At 32.3% G+C, this 21,351-nt stretch overlaps 1 protein-coding gene across 1 annotated transcript; it reads right to left on the bottom strand.

Annotated features, from left to right (window-relative positions):
• Positions 1–1,300: 1,300 nt before the first annotated feature.
• LOC129221441 (RPA-interacting protein A-like) lies at positions 1,301–20,925 on the bottom strand. Its single transcript, XM_054855926.1, has 7 exons — positions 20,739–20,925; positions 20,073–20,225; positions 16,211–16,283; positions 12,945–13,050; positions 8,898–8,961; positions 4,072–4,209; positions 1,301–1,400 (listed from the first exon to the last, which is right to left on the bottom strand). Exons 1-7 carry the CDS (start codon positions 20,832–20,834, stop codon positions 1,371–1,373), a joined length of 660 nt encoding a protein of 219 aa, XP_054711901.1. The 5' UTR covers positions 20,835–20,925; the 3' UTR covers positions 1,301–1,370.
• Between the last annotated feature and the right edge of the window lie 426 nt (positions 20,926–21,351).

Raw genomic sequence — 21,351 nt, 5'->3', positions numbered from 1 at the left:
AATTATGCAATTTTTAATCACATAGTAATAGGTGAAAGTAAAACATGACAGTTTTCCCTGACATTCGTAAACCAGTTTCAAAGCACATTCAGCTTTTCTATCTTTTCCAACATGGTTTTGCTTGTTGTTTAAATTTTAATTTAACTTCGCTTTGTTTTCAATCTTGACACAATTCATTAATAGTTTACAAAGTAATGGCAACAAAATGGAGGTCCTACATCAATGCCTGCAACATATTCAGCGACTGAATTTTTTTAGGTGCAAAAGAAAGTTTTCTTAGGGGGAGTTTGTGGTCACTGGGGGGCGAACTTTCTGTAGCTTCATTCCTAGAAAAATTTTGAACTGTTATTGAAAACCACAAAATGCTACACAGAAAGTTAGTCTCATCAGGGTTTGCCTATGTATTTCTGTTAAGTGAGACCTATTTACTTGTTACCTATGTTTCATTGGAAAAAAATGGCATTGACTTTCCTTTTTTTTTTAATGTATTGCACATAAAGAGAAACGAGCTTACATTTACTATTTTTATTTTTTCAACATTGCTGATTTGTATGCTCGAATTTATAAACAGTGGAAGAAAAAAAAAAGCTTTAAAAAAACCCCCACAAATATATGCTTGCTTATCTTTTAAATTAGTTTGTTAAATTTATTAATAATTCATTTATTCATGGTTTTTTAAGGCAACAATTAAAAGCGGAAGTATAATAACTTCATAACTATTACTTTTCATTGTTTTGGGCAGCAATTAAAAACCAGAAGCAAAACGCAGGGATTATGATGGAGAAAGCAAACTGAAAAAAAAAGTTTTCAAACAGCTCTGAGTCCTCAAATAAATAGAAAGTTTGAGGTTGCTAATAGATCCAGAGTACTGAAAAAATTCTTTTCTTTTTTTCTATTTTATGCCTACATATTTTTTACTTTAATTGAATCACATCAAATATAAAATTAAAAAAAAACCAGCATGCTTCTTTTCTGTTTTATTTTTATAAGCCTCCCCCCCCCATATAATGCAATAGTCATTTGCCCCTTCTCCAAATGATCATCTGGATTCGACCCCCCCCCCCCCCCTCATCCCCTTGAGAAAATCCTCGGTATGCTACTGCCTACACGTATATAAGAACTACATACTAGGATTGACAACATGATCTAAAAACCAAGGTTTCTGGGCTAAACCACTTAAACCACCTTCACTGCACACTTCATTCTGATTCATTGTTACACTGCAAAGTAAAGATACCAACCAAGTTTTTATTTCTATATTTTTCTCAAAGGTGATAACAAAATAAAATAACAATGCTGTAAAATAAGTGGTTTTATTTACAGTAAATATATACATGAAATATAGATTGCATATTTTGTAGACAATATCTTTAAATAACTATATACATAAAGCTGCATTCCTGAAATAAAAGAATTAATGATTACAATTTAAAAAATACTTTAAAAATGCATTCTTAATATTATCAATGTACAATCTGTAAAACATGAAAAAAGAAAAAATAGTTACACACACCAGACACACATATATACATACTGTCACCCCCACTTAATTGGGTAACGGATAAACAAATACCCCGCTTATACGAATAAAGCCTCCCAGAACCAAATATAGACACAATGTTAAAGATCCCTGATTAATGGAATAATTTCCCCGGATAATCGGATGATATTGAATAGCTTTTGCAACTATTTTTGCTGAGAAAAATTTTGAATAAATTAGAAATAAATTAAGTAAGAGGAATTACTGACGTAAAAAACACAGTAATATTTTTCGCAAGAAACGGATGAGAAAAACAACATTGATATTCCATCAAAACATTTCGAATAGTCAACCAAATTTTGTTTGTTTTTGCCATTACAAAAAAAAAAAAAAAAGAAGCTTACACAGTTGACAATAAAATTAAATAACACAACAAAAGATACACATTTTAGACAACAATAAAATGATAAACATTAAATGTAAAATAAGGTAGACTAGGAGAGGAAAAAGGAGATACGAAAAGTGTTCCCAAAAGACTGAGCAAGCAATCCACTGTTATGAAATTTTTCAAAAAAGAATGTACTGAAAAAAGTACCGAAACAGATTTCATAACTCAAGTTGTAAGTTACTTTTTTTTTCTTTTTATGCATACTTGTAATATACATGCTAATTATTAAACTATTTTGTTGTTTATCTAACTCATTTCAAAACCTTTTTGTTAATAGCAGTATTTCCTATAGCTCTATAGCTATTGATTTATTGTTACGTTTTAAAACAAATGTTGTCAAACCTAAAGAACATTTCTCCGCTAAATCAAATAAAATTTCGTGAAAGGAACAATATTCGATTAAGCAGGGCCGACAGTATATACAGGCGTCCTTGTATAACACGGCTAATTCGTTCTATGTAGTATCGAAACCGTGTTAAACGAGACTTTTTTAAAAATAACTTTTTAACTTATTTTTTACACTAATTAATCATGTACATAGTAAAAATTATGTCAATATGTATCGTGTTGTATCAAAACCGTGTTTTGTGTTATAGGGACATTCCAAGGTATTTTTGACATTTAGAGTTTGTAACGTGACCTTTTTTGCCATAACTTTTTAATTTAACGTTTGATTTGCAAATTATTTTAATTTGAGCTGGTGTGTTGGTAGGAAAAGATCAAAATAAAATAATATGCTAATCAAACAGTAAATTAAAAAGTTATGGCAAAAAAGGTCAGGTTGCGGACTCTACATAAATGTCAAAAATACCGTGGAATGCCCCTATATCGAAACAGTGTTATACGAGAATTGGAAATAATGTAAATCAAGGGATGTATACTGTATTGTATCGAAACCAAGTTTCATAAAAGGGAAGTAAAAACTTGTTAGAATTATCAAGCACTAACAGAATCTAATAAACACAAATGAAATCCCATCTGTATTAAAGATAACATTCGTGTTATATCAAAATCATGAAGTATTTAATTCAAGTTTTGTACCAGATAATATCGAAACAGTGTTACAATAATCTCAAATATGGCACCGTGCAATATCAAAACCGTGTTGTACAAGTACCGCGTTATATGAGAGAGGCCTGTTTATTTAAGTTGGGAACGATAGTAGTGATTTTCAATCATTCTTCTTCTAAAACTCACTCGGTGGCACAACAGCCCATGGGCACGAGGCCTACTGTGTCCATCTCAGTTTTCATGAGAGGGCTTCAGGGTGCAAGGCAGATATTCTGGTTAGGAGATCAGCTGAATGTGTAACCCCCAGGGTTTAGTTCCCAAGCGCCTTTGGTACTCCTTTTATGGGCCTACTGAAAGGATGAAAGGCCGAGTCGACCGTGTCTCCTCACCCAGGGAATTGAAACTTGGTCTGCTGCCTGGAAGTGCTACAACTCATTGAGAAGAGATAAAATGGAGGGAGTGAAGGCTTTCGTCCATGAAGCCAAGATCCCAAGTCACGTGACAGATTTTAAAGCAGAGCATTGGAAGAAATCAGGTTTATTTCGCTTGTTTCACGCAAAATGTGTCAACCATTCGTCGTTGTTCAGTCACGTGACTTGTGTTCTTCGGGTCAGCTTTTGCTAAGTCAATGATTAGACTTGCTCCTTCTATTTATTAACTCCTGCTCAAAGGCTACAACTAAGCCACTATGCTTCTATTCCTCTACTATGGAATTGAAACCATGTGATGTTACTGCAAGATGTAATAAAAGGCAGAAAGATTAAACATTTATTTTGTTCCAAAACACCAAAATTTGAATCTTGATCTGTATTTATTTATTATTATTTTTTAAATACTTGGATATTTTGGAATTTTTTAAAAATAAATAATTAGAAATCTTATTGTAGCTTTACATTAAAGAATGAGCTTTTTAAACTCTTAGCTGAAATATTTTATAAACACTAAAGTAAAGTAAAATCTAACTTTAAAATAAAATATACATACTAAAAAACAAATAAAATTAACAACCCTGCCTAACTATAGGGGAGGGGGGGCGGGGGTAGAATCACTGCTCTTGCACATAAAAACTGAACATATAAATAAATAAAATTTTCTGAACCTGCTGGATTGGTGTAACTTCAACTAATCTTACCTTGCATGTTATTGCCAAATTAGTAATATCACAATACTGTAGCAGGGAAAAGTCTGGATACACATCACAGGATCTGTCATGACTATTTATTCCTTCAAGAAGTTCTTTTTTAAAATGCATCAAAGTAAGACCATCTTGCTGAAATTAAATGTAAAGTGATAGATAATATCAGTGTCTACAACGAAAATTAAATGTTTACTTAATGTAATAAAAAATACATCAATAAGTTGAGAAACACCATGAACTACTAATCAATACCAGTTGACTTATCCTGAGTAATAACTGCTCTGAATATAACCCACATTATACTGATCCTTTGCCTATTACTAAGGGAATAACTTTGAAAGCAAAAAAAAAAAAATAATAATAATAATAATAATAATAAATAAATAGATAGATAAATAAATAGTAATAATAATCATAGTAACAAAATAATTTCACTGAATTTCAGAGAGCATGGAAAAATTATTAAATATCTAATTCAATAGGGGAAACACACACACATACAAAAAGCATTATTTAGTTATGCCAGTTCAATAAGGACCATGTAGGGTAGAATGGGGGATTGCTGCCACCCCCAATTATTTGAGTCAAGGAAACCGGTTAGCCGGCCTGACAGCTTCTGACGTGTAGCCAACGATGCTACAACAAATGTCCCAAGTCGATGGCAGCCATTGCTCGCATTGTTTGGTTTTTACAGTGATGAATTTTGTTCTGAAGAAGTCTTATTTTCCATTTTGAATAAGTTGAGGTATGTACCTTTAAATGCTACAATGCTTGCATTTGCTATGAGTAACCTTTAACTAGATATTTTAGCCTACATTTTAAATCAACAATATTGATCACTTCAGTTGGTTTTGATGTCTTTAAACCTACATTTCTTCCATCTTGTCGGATCAGGGTTATGACGCCCCCTAAAGGTCAAAAGTTTCCAGAAGGATTCCCATATGGTAGGTCACATTGTGATAGAAAAAAGGGACCCTTAGGGTGGATGTATAGGTCGAAAGCAATTTTTTAAAGGAATGAAAATGCGCTCTTGTAAAATGTGCTTAGTAAAAAGAATTAATTAACAGAAGTTAGTCTTAACAGAAGAAACTGATGAAGAAAATATTCTTGTAAATGCCAGCAATCTGTCTGTAGATGACTTACTGGATGTGGTACCTAGCTCATCAAAGACCATTCAGGAAGTGCCTCAAAAAACGTTTCTTCAATTGCTAGAAAAAATTTCACCAGTTCCAAAAATTGGTAGCAGAAAAGGTAAAGGAAAGTTCTAAAAGAAAAGGCCACAAGTCAATTCTAACGGGATTCCCAATGAAGGCTGCTTTGAAGAAACAGTAGCTAAAAGAAAGGAAAAGATATTGAAAAGAAACAAGCCAAAAGAAAATCTGCAGAAAAGGTCTTAGGATTGTTCATCAAAACTGAATCCAAGGCAAAGAAAGAGAAAGCAGTGGCAGCACAGCAAAAGAAAATGAATAAATCTGTTAAGAAAAGGGGCAAAAAACTTTTTAGTTTTGAAAACTCTTCAGATAAAGGAGGACATTGACGTTAAAAAGTTTTGTGACAACGACAAAAATGATGACTTTTTTGATCTGAGCGATCCAAACGTTCAACTTTGTGCTATATGCAATGAATATAGAACGAACTAACTATGGTACAGATGCTCTTGCTGTGGCAAGTAGGTGCATTCAGAGTGTAGCAATGCTGAAACAGCTGAAAACTACATTTGTGACTTTTGTAAATTTCAAGGAAATCAAATGAATTCAAAATACTGTTTTTTCACTCGTATAAACTAAAAATGTCATTTGGTTTGCTTTTCAATTTCTATATTGTAATGCTAATTGCAAATGGGATTTTCAATAAATTTTCCTCTTTAGTCTTTTTTTCACATTGGCTAGTGGTGGGATTACCCCAGGTCCATGGCGGTATTACCCCAGCACCCTGGGTAATACCGCCACAGTTAACAAATTGATGATTTATGGCTATTTCTTTTATAGATTTATTTAAAAAAAATTTTGTATACGTTCTTAAGATGGCGTACAATAATCCAAAATATTGATCTATCTCATAAATATGATTTGTGATGGTGATAAAAATTGAAGTTCCTTAAAGTGGCGACATTCCCCTGGTCTATCCTACTACTAGTACATAGGTATCAAACTGATTTCAAGGGCCGCAGGTTTGGAACCTTTTGCAATGCTCGTTAAATAGGCAAGTCTTTTCGTCTTTAGCAGTAGTACATTGGATGCCAATTAATTAACTCAGTGGTTAATTGAATCAACCACTTTAATAAATCAAATGGTCAAAAACAGAACAAAATCCAGCTTTATTGAAATAGCCGCTTTATTGAATCAACCGCTTTATGGAATCAAAACTGTTTAGAAAACGTGTTTCATATAAGTGGCGGCCACTGTCTATTGGCTGAAAGTAAAAGTCCAACTCTCCCTTCTTCCTTAATTCACTCACTGTACAAAGAGATCTTTAGTCGTCTAAGTGGTATAAAAGCACCAACAATACTGCCCCACCAGTTCATTGAAGTAAGTAAGTAACTGCTGTGGCCAAACATCCTGCTATATGTATTCTCTTCATTATAGCCAGCATTGCAGACATAACTAAATAAATCAACCTGTTTTTTCCCCCCTGAAAGAAGTGGGGTGGTATTCTGAACCACACTCTACATATTATACACACATGACGAATTCTGTAACTCTGCATACTCTGAAGACTATAATAAAATTCTTAATGGCAATGACTATTTTCACTTAAATATCAATATTTGCATGCATTAAATTTATTAGTCAATTTAGTAGCTCTCACTCCAAATCTAAAAAGAAAAACAATCATGGATTGAAGCAGGGTTTTTTTTTTTTAACCAGTACAACTGTGGACCAGTATTTTTTTTTTTTTAAACTGTCATATATCATATTACCCATTTTGACCCCTTTTGATAAAAGCGTAAACAAACAATTTAAAAAGGCATTTATTTCATCTAAAAATACATTAAAATGCAATTTTTATTAAATTTATTTATATTTATAACTAAGTAGTAAATTTTTTTTCACATTGTTTAAAAGCAGAACTGAAGCATGATGCTTATCATCACATAACAATTACAAATTAGAAGAATAACTCTACGTTCAAACTCAGAGGTTCACTTATTCTCTTTCTGCACCTGGATTATAAATGCAGTCAAGTTTTAATTAGTCATATAAATAGAAGCAGTCAAAATTAGATTTTACCTTCATATAGACAGTCACAGATACATATTATCGGTTAGATGATGCAAAACATCTTTTACACATCGGATAATATTTTTGACTTTCAAACCAGAACTTTGAGCTCCAAGTAAGCTCAAAATAAGTGCGATGGTAAAATAAGATAGGATTCCAAACCTAAAACCCTATCTTATGTCACCATCACACCTCGACTTCTCCAGATTTAATTTTGAGTCAAGCATCCCCACCTTTTTCTTTTTTTCAATGCCCTCTTCATTTCTTAAACTTATATGTGTATTTCTAAGTCCCTCGTTTTTTCCCCCTTCTTTTTTTCCCAGAACTACAACAGTTAACTACATAAGAGATGGCAGTTTCCCACATGTATTTTTATCTCTTAAAATGGAACATTGGGTTTTACAATTAAAAGATGATTAATTCAAAAACGGCAAAGATAGTGAATTAAGGAATGCAAATAATAATAATAATAACAATAAAAAGGCTAGGTACGGCACTCACTCAAATATGCCTAAGGGAAATATTGGATCAAATATTTTTAGAGACAGTATTACAGCACATATTTATTTATTTACGAGGGTCAGTCAGAAAGTTAGTTGCACTGTTCAAAAAAAAAAAAAAAAGAGAGAGAGAGAATTGAAATTTTACAGTAACTTAATTGTTATCTTAAAGTTCCACTCAAAATCTACTTTTTAACGTAACTACCTCCGTTATTTAAGCAATTGTCGAGGCGTGGTACAAGTTTTTTGATGCCTTCTCCAAAGAAATGCTGTCTAATGTCCAAAAACCATTGTTGGATTGCAGCTTTCACTTCGTCATCCAAATGGCATCATTGCTTTGAAAGTTCTTGTTTTATGGGACCAAAAACATTGAGGTAAGGAGGTGAAAGGTTAGGGTAGCTTGGGAAGGTGATTCCACATTTCCTACCTAAACTTGGTCTTTCCCCGCATTCAGTGTCGTCAATATCTGTACGCCATTCTCAACCATTTGATGAGCCAACCATTTCATGATAGCTTGACATGAAATTGCATTTTCACCATCATACCTGCCAACATCTACTGGGAAAAAATCCAGTAGATGTTAAAGAAATCCAGTGGATGATTACGATAGATTTTTAATTTTCATTTATGGAAAAAAAGGGATTTCTTAAGATCCTTCTTAGTGCAACCAAATGTTCCTTACATCATATACACAATCAAGAGAAATGATCAAAATCCAGGAATCTCCCGGAAAAACCAGTAGAGTTGGCAGGTATGTCACCATACACTTCATGGTACTGCACATAAACTGCACAGTGCAGTTGCACCTTTTTGCTCACAAAATTGAATCACTGCACGCATTTCTAATTTGGACGCTACTTGCAGCTGTCAAAACATGTTTGCGAATGATAATCAGAAAAACTCAACTTGTCCTGGGGAAGCCGCTATATCACACGATAAAGGTACACGTGTGAAGTATTGCCACAGAATTTCATCAAAATTGTCTCAGATGGAACAGATTTATGAAGAAGTAAGAAGTGCAACTAACTTTCTGATTGACCTACGTATTTTGCTTTATCAAAAGTGTTTTAAAAGTTGAAAGTAAAATAGTGCAACAAACCTGAGTATCAATTCTTAATCCACAACCACAAAATATCACAGAATGGTTCTGATGCAATATGGATCTATTGCAAAAAAAAAAAAAAGTATAAGACATATATTAATACAGTTTAAGTTGACAGAAAAGAAAACCATTTCAAAGTAAAGTAGAGGGAAATATTACCTCAGTAAACTATCAAAAATCTACTTTAATAATTCCATCACAACTTCTTAAAAATAAATTAAAGTTTTGTATATAGTTACTTACTCAATACTCAAATAAAATTGCTGAGGGATATTACTGAAGTTGCTCAACCATTTTCTTGATATCTTATTCTTGTGAAAATGTTATTTAGAACAAAAGATTGAAGGGGTAGAAGAAAAAATAAACTTTAGGGGCAGTTTTACATTAGACGGTTATTTAGACATATCAGCTACTTTTGAAAACTTAGAAATGATAATATGTAGGATGCATTTGTACAGAAGAAAGTTGCTTTTTCAACAGGAGTGTCAATACTATGTATTGTAAAATGTTCAGCACATATTATTGACACAAAAGAGCAAAATAGAGATAGAACCATTAAAACAGGGGTCTGTCCAGGATTTTTCACAGGGTCAGTTTTTTGTGAAAAATCAATTAATTTTGTGAAAGAAAAATATTTTTTTAAAAAATGAAAATTCATAATTTATACATGTATTATGTGTTTGGGGGTGGAGCAAACTGTACCATTGAAACTTTTAAGTGAATGTTTTTGTAGTATTTTGTCTCTTTGATTTTGAAAATATCATTCTTGAGGGTTTTCTTGGTATTTGGCATGGGGGGGGGGAGAAGGCATTGCTCTCTGCAAGATGGGGATGCCTTAAGCATCAATATCGATTAACATATAGTAACATTCCCCATTAAGTTAAATTATAATAGAAATGTTAGCTGGAGATGCTACATATATAATGTTTAAAATAATTGAAACAAAGAAACAAAATTCAAGCAGCAGTTCAGTACCTAACTTTTTGGCACATGACAATGCTTAGAGAGCGTGGAATTTCATTTGTAAGTTATACATTTCTTGGTTTTAATAAAAATAAAAAAGAGATTTATTTGTTCACCTCTTAACAAAGCATACTTAACATGCAAAATTAGGAAAATTCAATTCCCATAGCGGATGCAAAGAGATTGCAATTCTCAAAATATGAATACTGCAACCAAATGTATAACAACGGCTAAAAAAGAATTAATTTTTGCAATATTATTTTGGAATTAGATCTTAGACCTTATGATAAACATATAATTATCATTTATCGACACAGTTGAAACCAAAATAAAATTAAACCATCGATACAGCATTCAAATGTCTGACTTATGAAAGAAAATGGAATTTTGCTTAAAAAACTTGCAATAATGGTCTTAATAGAAACAAAGAGACTTTTCATTTATTTACCTCCTAATAATGCGAAGTTAGCTTGAAGAAAAAAGTAAAATTCGACTATAGTTTTGGGTGCAAACAGATTGCATCTTATAAAATAAAGGTATCAAAAGTATAAACGTGCTAAATAAAAAAGTTTTTAAAGTAAAATTATTTTAGAATTGTATTTAAACAGGTTTTAATGATTAATACTATTACTAATCACTGACTTATTCACTGAAAAATTTGCAGAAAGGTGGGAAAAAAGGAAGGTGGCGAGGTATATAACCAAACAGACAATGCCGGATTTCCAATATTAATGCACGAAAGATACCAGAACTCTTGTATATAATAATTGGAACCTTATCATTCCTAGCATCAAATAATTGAAATCCATTTTTTTCCCTCCGAAAATAGCGTACAAACAACGCACCATAAAGGATGAAATATTGCCTAGCTAGTAAAATGTTGAGAATATATCCCAATAAAATCACTTGACAGGTTTTACACCACACGCTAAATGGAAATAATTTTAAAGATGGTAAAGCTATCTGACGCGATCAATTCCTTCCCCAGTTGACCAAATGCAGCTCCAAGCTTAATTTGCTGTTACATGCTATTATAAATTTTTATTGTTGTTCAAATCATAAAATAGGGAGCGAAAAGTCCTTAAGCTGCATTTTCAGAGAAGTTTATAACAACACCACTATTAACAGCTATGGGAACAAACAAAAGCAAAATTATTAAAAACAAAACTGACTTAAGCTGTTAATTTCTTTTAAAGAAACAAACAACAAGAACAATATTTGGCAGTGTTAGTTATTTATCACTTGCAGGAGTATCAAAAAAGTGTACCGAGATTCTTTTTTTCCTTTTTCAAATTTAGCAGATTGGTGTGTAAGCTGATCTGTCTAATCTCTGTGCTAAGCTTTGAAAGAAGTTCCAAAGTTTATCGGTTTATGCATGGAAATATGGGTTACTTTGATTTCACATTTGCTTTTACAATAACCATTTGTGAAAGATTCGTTTTAGTTCAGAAATTTGGGAATGGTCCATTTTGGTTGATAGGAATTTTGTGAAAGGTCTTTTTTGGTGCATGGGATTTTAGTGAAGGGTCTAAAGGCGCCCATATGGGGGGCAAGGGGGCTCAAGCCCCCCCCCCTCCCTCCTTTGAATTTAGAACTTTAATGCTTTTAGTACTTTTTTCTTTGCAAAAATGTAAAAACATTTCTTCTCCACCAATCAATGAATAAGTTATTAAAAATGTCAAATTTTAATAACTCTAATCTGTACTGAAATTGGTTTCTATAGGGAAAATATCCTGTAAACCATGAGGAAAATATCTGAGCTATCCCCTTAATATTTTGCATATGGACGTCCTTGGAAGGGTCCGGTTAACGAACCTAAATTTCCTGGCTAGGCTCCTGATGAAATTGAATAATTTTACTTACATAGCTTGATAAGAGTCTTTACAAAAGCTTGTCAAGGATTTAGTGCAAACAAATGGATAAATAAAGAAATGTATTTTAAAATGCAAAAGCACAAATCTGATCTTGCAGAAAGCAAGCAAAATTCTAAAATTTTAACTTTGAGGTATTTAGGAGGACAAGACATGAAGTTTCAAAGCAATTGTCTATAACATATGAAACAACACTGCTAGCAGTGGTAGCAAGCAGGAGCGGACAGAGACAATCATTTCAGGGGGATGGGGGCAATACTGATTAATATAGGGATTTGGGTACAAAAATTTTCTGAAATTGCCTGCATGTCAATAAAAACACCACCTCAGCCAAGAATAAGGTACTAAAGAGTATAAATGTCACTAATTAATGTCACAAGCAATGGAAGGAATTAGTATCACAAAAATTTACTTTTAAAAATAATTCACAACTTGAATCTACAATTGTTAACACATTTTATTCATAAAATATTTGATAGGGGGTACTGAGGGGGAGGGGGGGGGTCATGACGTTCATGACCCTCCCCTAGCAGCAAGAAAAATACTGTTTTAATAATAATATTACTAAGCTATACAAAATAATTTCCAATTAAAAAGTGCAATACCTAACGTAAACCAAAACTGATTTCAAGAAATACCTTACCTTTTTTTTATATCAGAAAGAAAACTGTTATTTGTAATTCCAGAGCTTTGTGAAAGTGTGTTAAGTTGAATATAGGCTTGGGTCAGATTAAAATTTCAAAGCTTTTAGACCAGTGGGCAACCCGTCGATTGCGATTGACTGGTCAATCTCCCACCTGTTGTTGGTCTATCGTGACAACATTCTGGACCACGTTTTATCACACAGAACAAATGTGTATTATTTTCTGAAAAAAACGTTATGCTCAACTTCTTAATCGCAAGTTATTCAAATATTTTTAAAGACTTTTTATAATCTCTGGAAATGGATTTGCTGATAAAAACTTGGAATGGATGTGATTTACAAATTCTTTTGAAGAAATTGTTTTGTTCAGGATTTTACCAGTGGCACAGTAGTGATAGAGAGGATAAGCTCCCCCCCCCCCCTTAAGTCGATCTTAGTGTTCATCTTAGTTTAAAAGAAAATCAGCAGACAGTTTAGGTTACCTATCGCTGTTTTAGACCATGTACGAGACCATTTTGAACCATTGAAACATCATGTGTTTAGCACAAAACGTTTTAGTATGCTTACTTTTTGCAAAGAGGGCAAATAACTTCTTCATTTTCTAACCAATCAACTGTAGCATCAATTTCTGGATTTCTGACTGCAGCATAATATTCTTCCAAAAGAATTCTTTCTGTAATAGGTACAAAGAAAAGAACGTATTATAAAACTGAAAAGACAGATGTTTCTAAGTTCCTTTTCCAGTGTTTCAAACTATTATATTTTTTAATAAATTACATATCACCTTCACATTTGTTTCTAGTTTATTTAATCTAAATTGTCTATAGAATAGGAATGAGAGGAACTTGGCCTATGCGGCATATTTATACTATGACACACAATTTTGTTTTCAGGAAAGTTTTATTCAGGGCCAACGAGAGGACACGTCAGCCTAGTCGGAAAGGAGGGCCCACCCTTGAGGGGGTTCAGATTCGAATCGGAGACTTTGTTTGTTTTGACAAGTTTTAAGGGGGCCTGGTGACCAAACTGACAAGAGGCCTGCCTAGACTTTTGGCGGCCCTGGTTTTATTTTATTAAAGACCTAACAATGTTTATATTCTATTACCATTTGAAATTTGACAAAGGAATTAAAATAACGTAACCAAATAAATCCAAGCGCACAAAAAGCATTCTAAAAATCTTTAGGTAATTACTTTCACCAAAAACTACCTTAAAAATAGGGAACAGAGATGAAAGGGGCAGAAATGACAAAACAATAGTTTTAGCCCAACAAGTAAAAACTTTTTCATTTCTTTAATCGACAATTCATATTTCATAAAAAGATGTCATTACCCTTTTAGCAAACCAAATTTTTTAAACTTACTTTGAATTTCTTAGAAGATAGAATGACATTGGATAAAGTCACACACGGAATTTTTAAAGTTAAAACAAGGCTCACAGACCGAAGAAGGTGTGATACTTCATTTAAATGTTACTGTTCTGCAGCGAAGAACGTTCTTTCTACACTAAAAGTTATTTTATAGCCAATTCAGGCTATCTATAGAACTTTATCACCATTTTTCTACTTGGGGCAGTGTTAACACTAAACTTAAGGACACATACAAAATGATGTGGAAAAGAAAATGTATAAATAACGTGAAGAATATCCATACCACACATCAAGTAGACAGTTTTCTTTATCATAATGCATATGGCAGTGAGCAGCAAAGGGATGTAAGTGGACATTTTCAAGTTTTGAGTAAAACGACCATAAAGGTCCTAGGCAGGCTTTCTTTGAAAATATTTTCTAAATCATGATGCATAACAGAGTCTACCAGGGCTACTAGTACCATCTCTTGTCCCAAGACAGAGGAGAGGTTCAACTACCATTTGCACTGGTTATCTCCAAATTTTTAATTTTGCCACTTACATCCCTTTGCTTCTCACTGCCTCATTTGTACTAATTTTTATAATATTTTCACAACATAATACATTTCCTCCAAAGTTGGCGAATGTGTGTTGAGGACAGGGAACAGAAATTATCTTGCCAACATTTCTTTTTTTAAAAAGAAAACTGAAAAAGAAAATATGTCTGACACACATCGTTAATACTCTTTGTGAATATTTCAAATAAAATATGTCATTAAATGATTATAATAAATATTCAATTGAAAAATACAGCATTAAAATGCAAAAGTTAACGAATTGAGAAAATAACAAATATACACTTTGGATGTGTCAGAAGGTCTATGTGAATGATCTGTTTTAGCATCGATGTATTCTTAATTATTTCTCTCTGTTGCACTTCCATCTTAAATTTATTTCCCAAGACTACTTTTGATTAACTGTTTGATCTGTTTTAGCCTTGCAGTTTCAGCGAGAGAAAGTACATAAGAATTTGAGGAAAATGATTTATGGAACTAATGTCATGTACTCCACCCTTGGCGACTTTTTCCTGTCGGCGCCAATAAAGCGTCGCCAAGAAAACAATGTATGACGACATAGGTCATACATCGTTCTTAGCAATGCTTTTTTTATCGCCAACAGAAAAATTCAGATAAAAAAAACATGATTAAAGCACTTCAGAACACCAATATATATATAAAAACATAAAACTAAAGCAAAAAAAATCACGAATATCTGGCTTCAAAAATACCAGAAACTAGTTTCTGTACACAAAGAAAAATTACTAGAAGGTATTTAAAATGCTTAAATTAACAAATTACTATCACAGCTCACCAAAGAAATATGTATCGATGGAAATAAAAGCTATTTTTCAACATGCATTTCATCAAACAAAAACTTTTCTCAGACTCTACTAAAAAAGAACAAAGCGATTCAATATGTGACGTTTAAAGCAGAGAACATCCCCAAAATATAACAATTTCAGCCAAAAAAAACGCTTAGTTATTCAAATTTTGATGTATGCAAAGTAAAAATGTCTCCACAGAACATCTCAAACATAAACCATACAAAAATTCCATACATTTATTTGCTATCCAAAAATGCTTTTAAAATACCTGCTAAAAATATCTACTATATTTTGCAGAAAATAACACCTTCATATTTTTATAAAATCATAGATTCAACTTTTTTCAGAAATTCGGTACCTAAAGAGGCACGTTTACAGAATATGCTTGAATAGTTCTTAGCATCGATAAAAATTAACTTTTAGAATAAAATAACTGCACTTTTTTTGTAAAAGAAATTTACATGCATTAAATAAAAAGTTAAAAACGACAAGAAGCCCTCAAGATTTTGTAAAAAAACAAAGAATTTCGGAAGTGAGTTTTTTTTTTAATTTAAAAAAAAACTTACGTTTTTACTGTATAAATCTTCACACTCAGTCTGAAACACAACATATGAAACAACGGTGCCTTACCAAAACTGACCTCAAGTTGGATTTTAATGGTCAAGTTTGAAGAAACTGGCATTTTCTAATATTTATACATCAAAACACAACTACTGAATTTAAATCAACACAAAATAAGCTTTCCTATAAGGTATATTGCAAGAAAAAACAAGAATCTACCCAACATGGAACCACTAACAAGTAAACAAGTTTGAACAGATCTAAGATAGCCTTTGGGTTGCCAAACACAGATTAGTTTTGCCAGGGATACCATGCTCAAAAAATTATGGCCTCATTGGCGAGAAAAATATTTCAATTTTATGCGAAAAATCGGATGTTGCCAAATGGGGGGGGGGGGGTATACCACATTTGTACCTGATTTATTTTCAGTGATCAAGAAGACTGCTTATTATTTTCAACTGATACATTATCCATTCATTTTGCATTCAGTTTTAAAATAAAATTTTCATGCATTTTCATCAAAATATTTAGCATTCATTACCTTCTTCAAGAAGTTCTTTTTGAATTTCTTCCATTGTACTGAAGAATTCATTCAATTCTGCATCACTGAACTCCTATGAAGAAGAATACAGAATTATTTTAATTTTGAGAAGCATGCTTTTTCACAATTGAGGTAAGCAGTAAAACAAGTAATGCTGAAACAACAAAATTAGTAAAATTAAAATAATCAAAATACAGATGTAAAAAATAATCAAATCATTGAATCTAGTGTTATATAAGAAAGAAGAATAAAAAATATTATTTGAAACTTGTATGGTAAAAAAAAAAGAACAAAGCAGAGAAATGTGGGTCAAAGTAAAGCATTTAAGATAAAGGTAACTTACCTGTTTCAAAATGAACAAATGGGAAATTTGTTTTGAAAATTATAGTGTGTGTAAAGAACAATATATTTTATGAGGCAAAGCTAATCTGAAAATTTTGTAAAAATTACTACTTTAGTAGAGTTGTGAGAACTTTTGCTTACTGAAAGATTTGTATTGAGCAAGGGGATAGATAGCTTTAAGAGGGCCATTGATCTTCATCGGTGACTAATAAACTGACTAGGATCAGCTCAGAGCCTATTGGCGGTCATCACATTTTGTATTTATAAAGTTAGCATTGAAATATAATGAACAAAATAAACAGTGGTAGGGTTGACAAGTTTCTGGGAAGGTGGTTTAAACCAATCTTAGAAACCAGTTAAAACCGGCATGGCAAAAACCACTTTCTACCACATTTGCGGCAGAAACTCACAAAATGATATGAAAGCAATTACTTACATATAACAGGAAATGCTTGGGAAAAACAATTAAATGTTAACCCAAAGTGCATTTTAATTACAATATTATTACCATACAAAATAGAGAAGATTTTATCAAGGCCAGCAAAACTAACAGGTATTATAATCCAGAAACAAGTAAGATTAATGAGACTTTTATGTATTGCACATTTCTTTTAAACTCGTTCACCCACTACCTCACTTGACTAGAAAATTATGCTTCAGGAAATGAGGCTACTTTGTTTTGCAAAACTATATTATTTACAAAATCTGTGTTAATATTGGCAAGTAAAACTCACTTTTTTCTTGAGCACATGAGTCTCATCCCAAGCACTTTGGACGAAGTAGGTACAGGGTGATTCATAATGAATGGGCCAAAAAGAATAGTGCAGTGTGACTGCCGTAATGGATTTATTCAGCTAAAACAAATTTATTCTGCAAGTACAATTATACAAGTTTTATTTGGCAACAGGGAAAAATAATCGAATGACGAACTTGCCGCTAAAGGCGCTGTTAAACAAAATGTCGTCCATGAAGGAGAAAGAGTACTGCGTTTTCGAATATGCCAAAATCTTCTTGGTAACTGTTGTGCAAAGGAACTTTAGCACGGAATTTCGTAAAAATCCACCTCATCGGCATAACATTCCAGGATTGCCACACGATTTGACATGTCTTCATTGGCCGCCGAGATCACCAGATCTAACGCCCAGTGTTTTTTTTTCTCTGGGGTTTCGTTAAAGACAGGGGCAGTTCTCAAAAGGTGGGAACAAAAAAGTTAACTTTGAGCAATTTCAAAAATTTTCGAATTTGACATCAATTTTGATTTTATTCTATAGTATGCATACCTAGAACACAATATATGAACATGAAAAGACAGCAGGTATTTGTAAAAATTGTTAATTAGCAAATTAAATCAGCAATCTGTAGGTAACAGATTTTGGACATTGTTTTCCTGTAGGTAACGGATTTTGGACATCATCATAACGTAAGTTTCACCATTTTTGACAATTGTTAATCTGATTTTTAACTTTTCCAATGAAAATTTTATTTACTACTCTTTGAATTTTGCAATTTAATAATAAAGAGGATATTAATGAAATACTTGAATGTCTATACATGCTGCTCCTTACATATAATAAAGTTTTGGAATGATTTTGAAGAAATTGATGCAAAGTTAAAAAAAAGCTTCAAATTAAAAATAATACAATTGTAAAAAGTGACATCAGTTTTAATAATGAATATTTTTTCTAATGTCATAAGAATTAAAATGATGTCTAAAAAAATTATTGAAGAAAGAAATTCGTATTTCTATTTGGAGATCGTTAAATTATGTTTCCAAAAGAAAGAAGAGAAAAAGAATTCTAAAATAATAAAAGCGGAAAAAAAAAAAAAAAATGCTAGCGCAGGTGATAAAGTTGCCAAAACTGGTACAGCTGACGATAAACTACATTTGTCAAATTGGAATTCCCCTCTGGTAACCTTTAGCTTATCGTATACTGTGTTGTCGCCAATGGAGGTTTGCTTGGCGATTTTAGCGCAAAATGGCTTTCGGTTCGATCATAAGCAGCCATGTTTCTACTGTAATTTATGTATTGTTCAATGTGCAACATATTAATTATGCAGAATACCAATGGATTAAAGAAGATAACATTATAATAACGTTTTTTATTAAGGTTAGAAGACAGTAGATCATCAAAAATTATGAATAAATGGACAGAAATATCGGCGTCAAGATCGTAACGCCATTTGGACATCTCACATGTACGTTTAAAAAAAATTATTTTTCTTCTAAGATACTTAATAAAAGCTTATGAAAACACTTTTAAATAATTAAAAATTGATTCCGAGGCTCGATAAACACCTTTAAAATGAAAACATCATATACTTAGTTCTCAAAAAAAAACCATTGTAAAGATCGTAAATTTTGGACATGCATCAAATTTCAAACTTACTATTTTCTAAAATCGTTTACAAAGTGAATAATCTGTCTTTACTTTTGTTATTTGTGTAAAATATTAACAAAAAATTATTCAGTGTAAGATTCATACCTTTAAATTTTTTTTGAAACGTATGGAAATAATTAAAAAAAAATTTTCTTTAATGGTACATTTGCTCAGTTAACGTTTTGGTATGTCCAAAATTGCGCCTTTTAGCAAAGAAAATATTTTTTAAGGGCATTTAAAGAGCATTTTTTCCATAATTTATGTCAATTCTTGTCTCTATACAGTATTATAATTTAACTCAAAAATTTTTGAGTTAATTAAAATGAAAGTTATTTGGTGTTGAAGCTTCAAAGTTGAGGTCTGTGTTTGCTCCCACCTTTTGAGAACTGCCCACAGGTGTTTGTGCCTCCACTTCTTCAGGACTTATAGGAACTGAAGCAGCGGATAACTGCAGTGTTGAACTCCATCACAGGGGATATGCTATCAGGGCCGTGGCAGAAGCTTGTGTAGACATTTGTCGTGTTACCCGAGGGGCACATATTGAACACCTGTAGAAACTTGAATAAATGTAGTTTTGAGGTAAATTTGAATTTTCTAAATATATTAATTACAACATTTACAATTTATGTTTTCCTTTTGTCCCATTCATTATAAATCACTTTGCATATAAGCTAGCAAATGATAATCAGTAACTCCCTGTTTGAGTCTGTATGTCACATCTTTTTCTTAAGCACGAATAAGATTCTCGTCATTTGTTAGATTAATCCAAATGTTACAAGCATCTGTAAATTTCCTTCAGAACTAAACCAAGGGCAATAGCAATGGATTTCACTTTTTACAATAATGAAAAGTATTTGCATTTTTTTAGTTTACTTAAACAAATATGATTAAGTAATTACTAGAATTATCAAAGACATTTTCATGTTTTTGCAGGTTATAACCAGTTTTTGCCACTGGCAGGGGAAAAACCAGTTTCTGCTGGCAGAAAGCCAACCCTGTTATGAAGATTAGCTATGACATATAAACATATAAAATCTGCGCTCTCTCTCTCTCTCTTAGGATATTAGCATATATCATAAGAGCAGTAAAATCACTGAATCAAGTAAAATTCATTTCTATTTAAATAACATAAATTTACAGACCTCATCAGCAAAGATCTTGATGCCTGGTTTCTTGGTTTCAGTGTCCAATTCCCAATCCTGGTTCATTACAGCATCAATGACATCTTCAGGATCTAAGCCCCGAAATTTGTCAACCAATCGACCACGACTGTTTTGCATCCTCTGAATGCATTTCTAAAAAATGTATAGTGGTTTACTTCAAGGTAGCAGGATGATAAATATTTAAATAAAAAGAACGGCTTGTGGAAAACAAAATTAAGAAGCTTTAAGGAATTTTAAAAGTGAGTCAAGGAAATAATTTTAACGGCCTACCAAACAATTATTGTATACGGTAAATTTCAGGAAAAATCCGTGAACAATAATATTTTCTGCTGCAGATCTGACATATATGTAAGAGGAAGAATGATTTTGGAAGCTTAAATAATTTACAAACTTTACACGGCAGAGAAAGTTACTGAAAGCTTTGCGTTTTACAAAATTTCAAAATTAACAACATATTCAAAATACTATTTATTTATGTTAAAGTATTTTTACTTCCTTTACGACCTGCATCAGACAGAAAAATTCTAATTTTTTCGTCTCTTACGCACATCGCACAAATTCATGACTTATTTTGAAACCATTTTAAATTAAATTGCAGTTACATGCATATCGCTAACAAACAGTTTTTAAAAGAAAATTACATACAATTCGAAATGCTTCTTTCCATGGTGGTGTTTTGGCTTTGTACATCATCTGATGCTGTTTGAGCCTTTCGCAACTGAGTCCTTTCGGAATATCCATTAAAACTTTAATAAATGTAAAAGAAAAGGTAGTCAAACTTAAAATTAAAATAAAGGATGAAAAGAAGCAGCGAGTTAAAGAGCGCGAACCTTCGCTGCTACAGCACCGCACGCAACTCGGGTTGCAGGTTGCAGAAGAATGGCGTTGAAGAGATGTTTGGGTATTTGGCTGCGTATTAGCAAGATATTCGCTATTTTGGTGTTAAACTTAATTTCAACTTGAAATAAATTACGAAAGTAAAGAGGCCCTTGGGACTTCTTTTACTCCACTAGCAACATCTTTTTCACCCATTATTTATCTTGCAAAGATAACTTTCATAGAAGTAAATATGCTTTTTCAACGCAGAATAACTGCAAATAGTACGCTCACTTTTTCGCGTAAAAATAAATACCTTGCAACAGCTCAATATTAAAAACAACAGCAAAAAGAATTACAGACACATGTTTCGTGGCTGCGAGAAGCTTTTTCTCCAGTGAAGAAAAAGAAATTTTGGATGAAAAGACATCAGACAAATGCT

This window comes from Uloborus diversus, chromosome 4, assembly GCF_026930045.1.
Source record: "Uloborus diversus isolate 005 chromosome 4, Udiv.v.3.1, whole genome shotgun sequence".
Lineage (NCBI taxonomy): Eukaryota > Metazoa > Arthropoda > Arachnida > Araneae > Uloboridae > Uloborus > Uloborus diversus.
Note: the sequence above shows the minus strand (reverse complement) of the source record. Positions and strands in the feature narration are given on the sequence as shown.

Bases quoted from the DNA above. Each gene is read 5' to 3' on its own strand.
- LOC129221441 (XM_054855926.1), bottom strand. From the start codon at position 20,834: ATGGATATTCCGAAAGGACTCAGTTGCGAAAGGCTCAAACAGCATCAG. The intron at 8,962-12,944 runs GTAAGCATACTA...TTTTTGCAATAG, and splicing joins ATTTGCCCTCTTTGCAAAAA to ATCCATATTGCATCAGAACC. The intron at 4,210-8,897 runs GTTTGTTGCACT...ATTTAATTTCAG, and splicing joins GATTAAGAATTGATACTCAG to CAAGATGGTCTTACTTTGAT.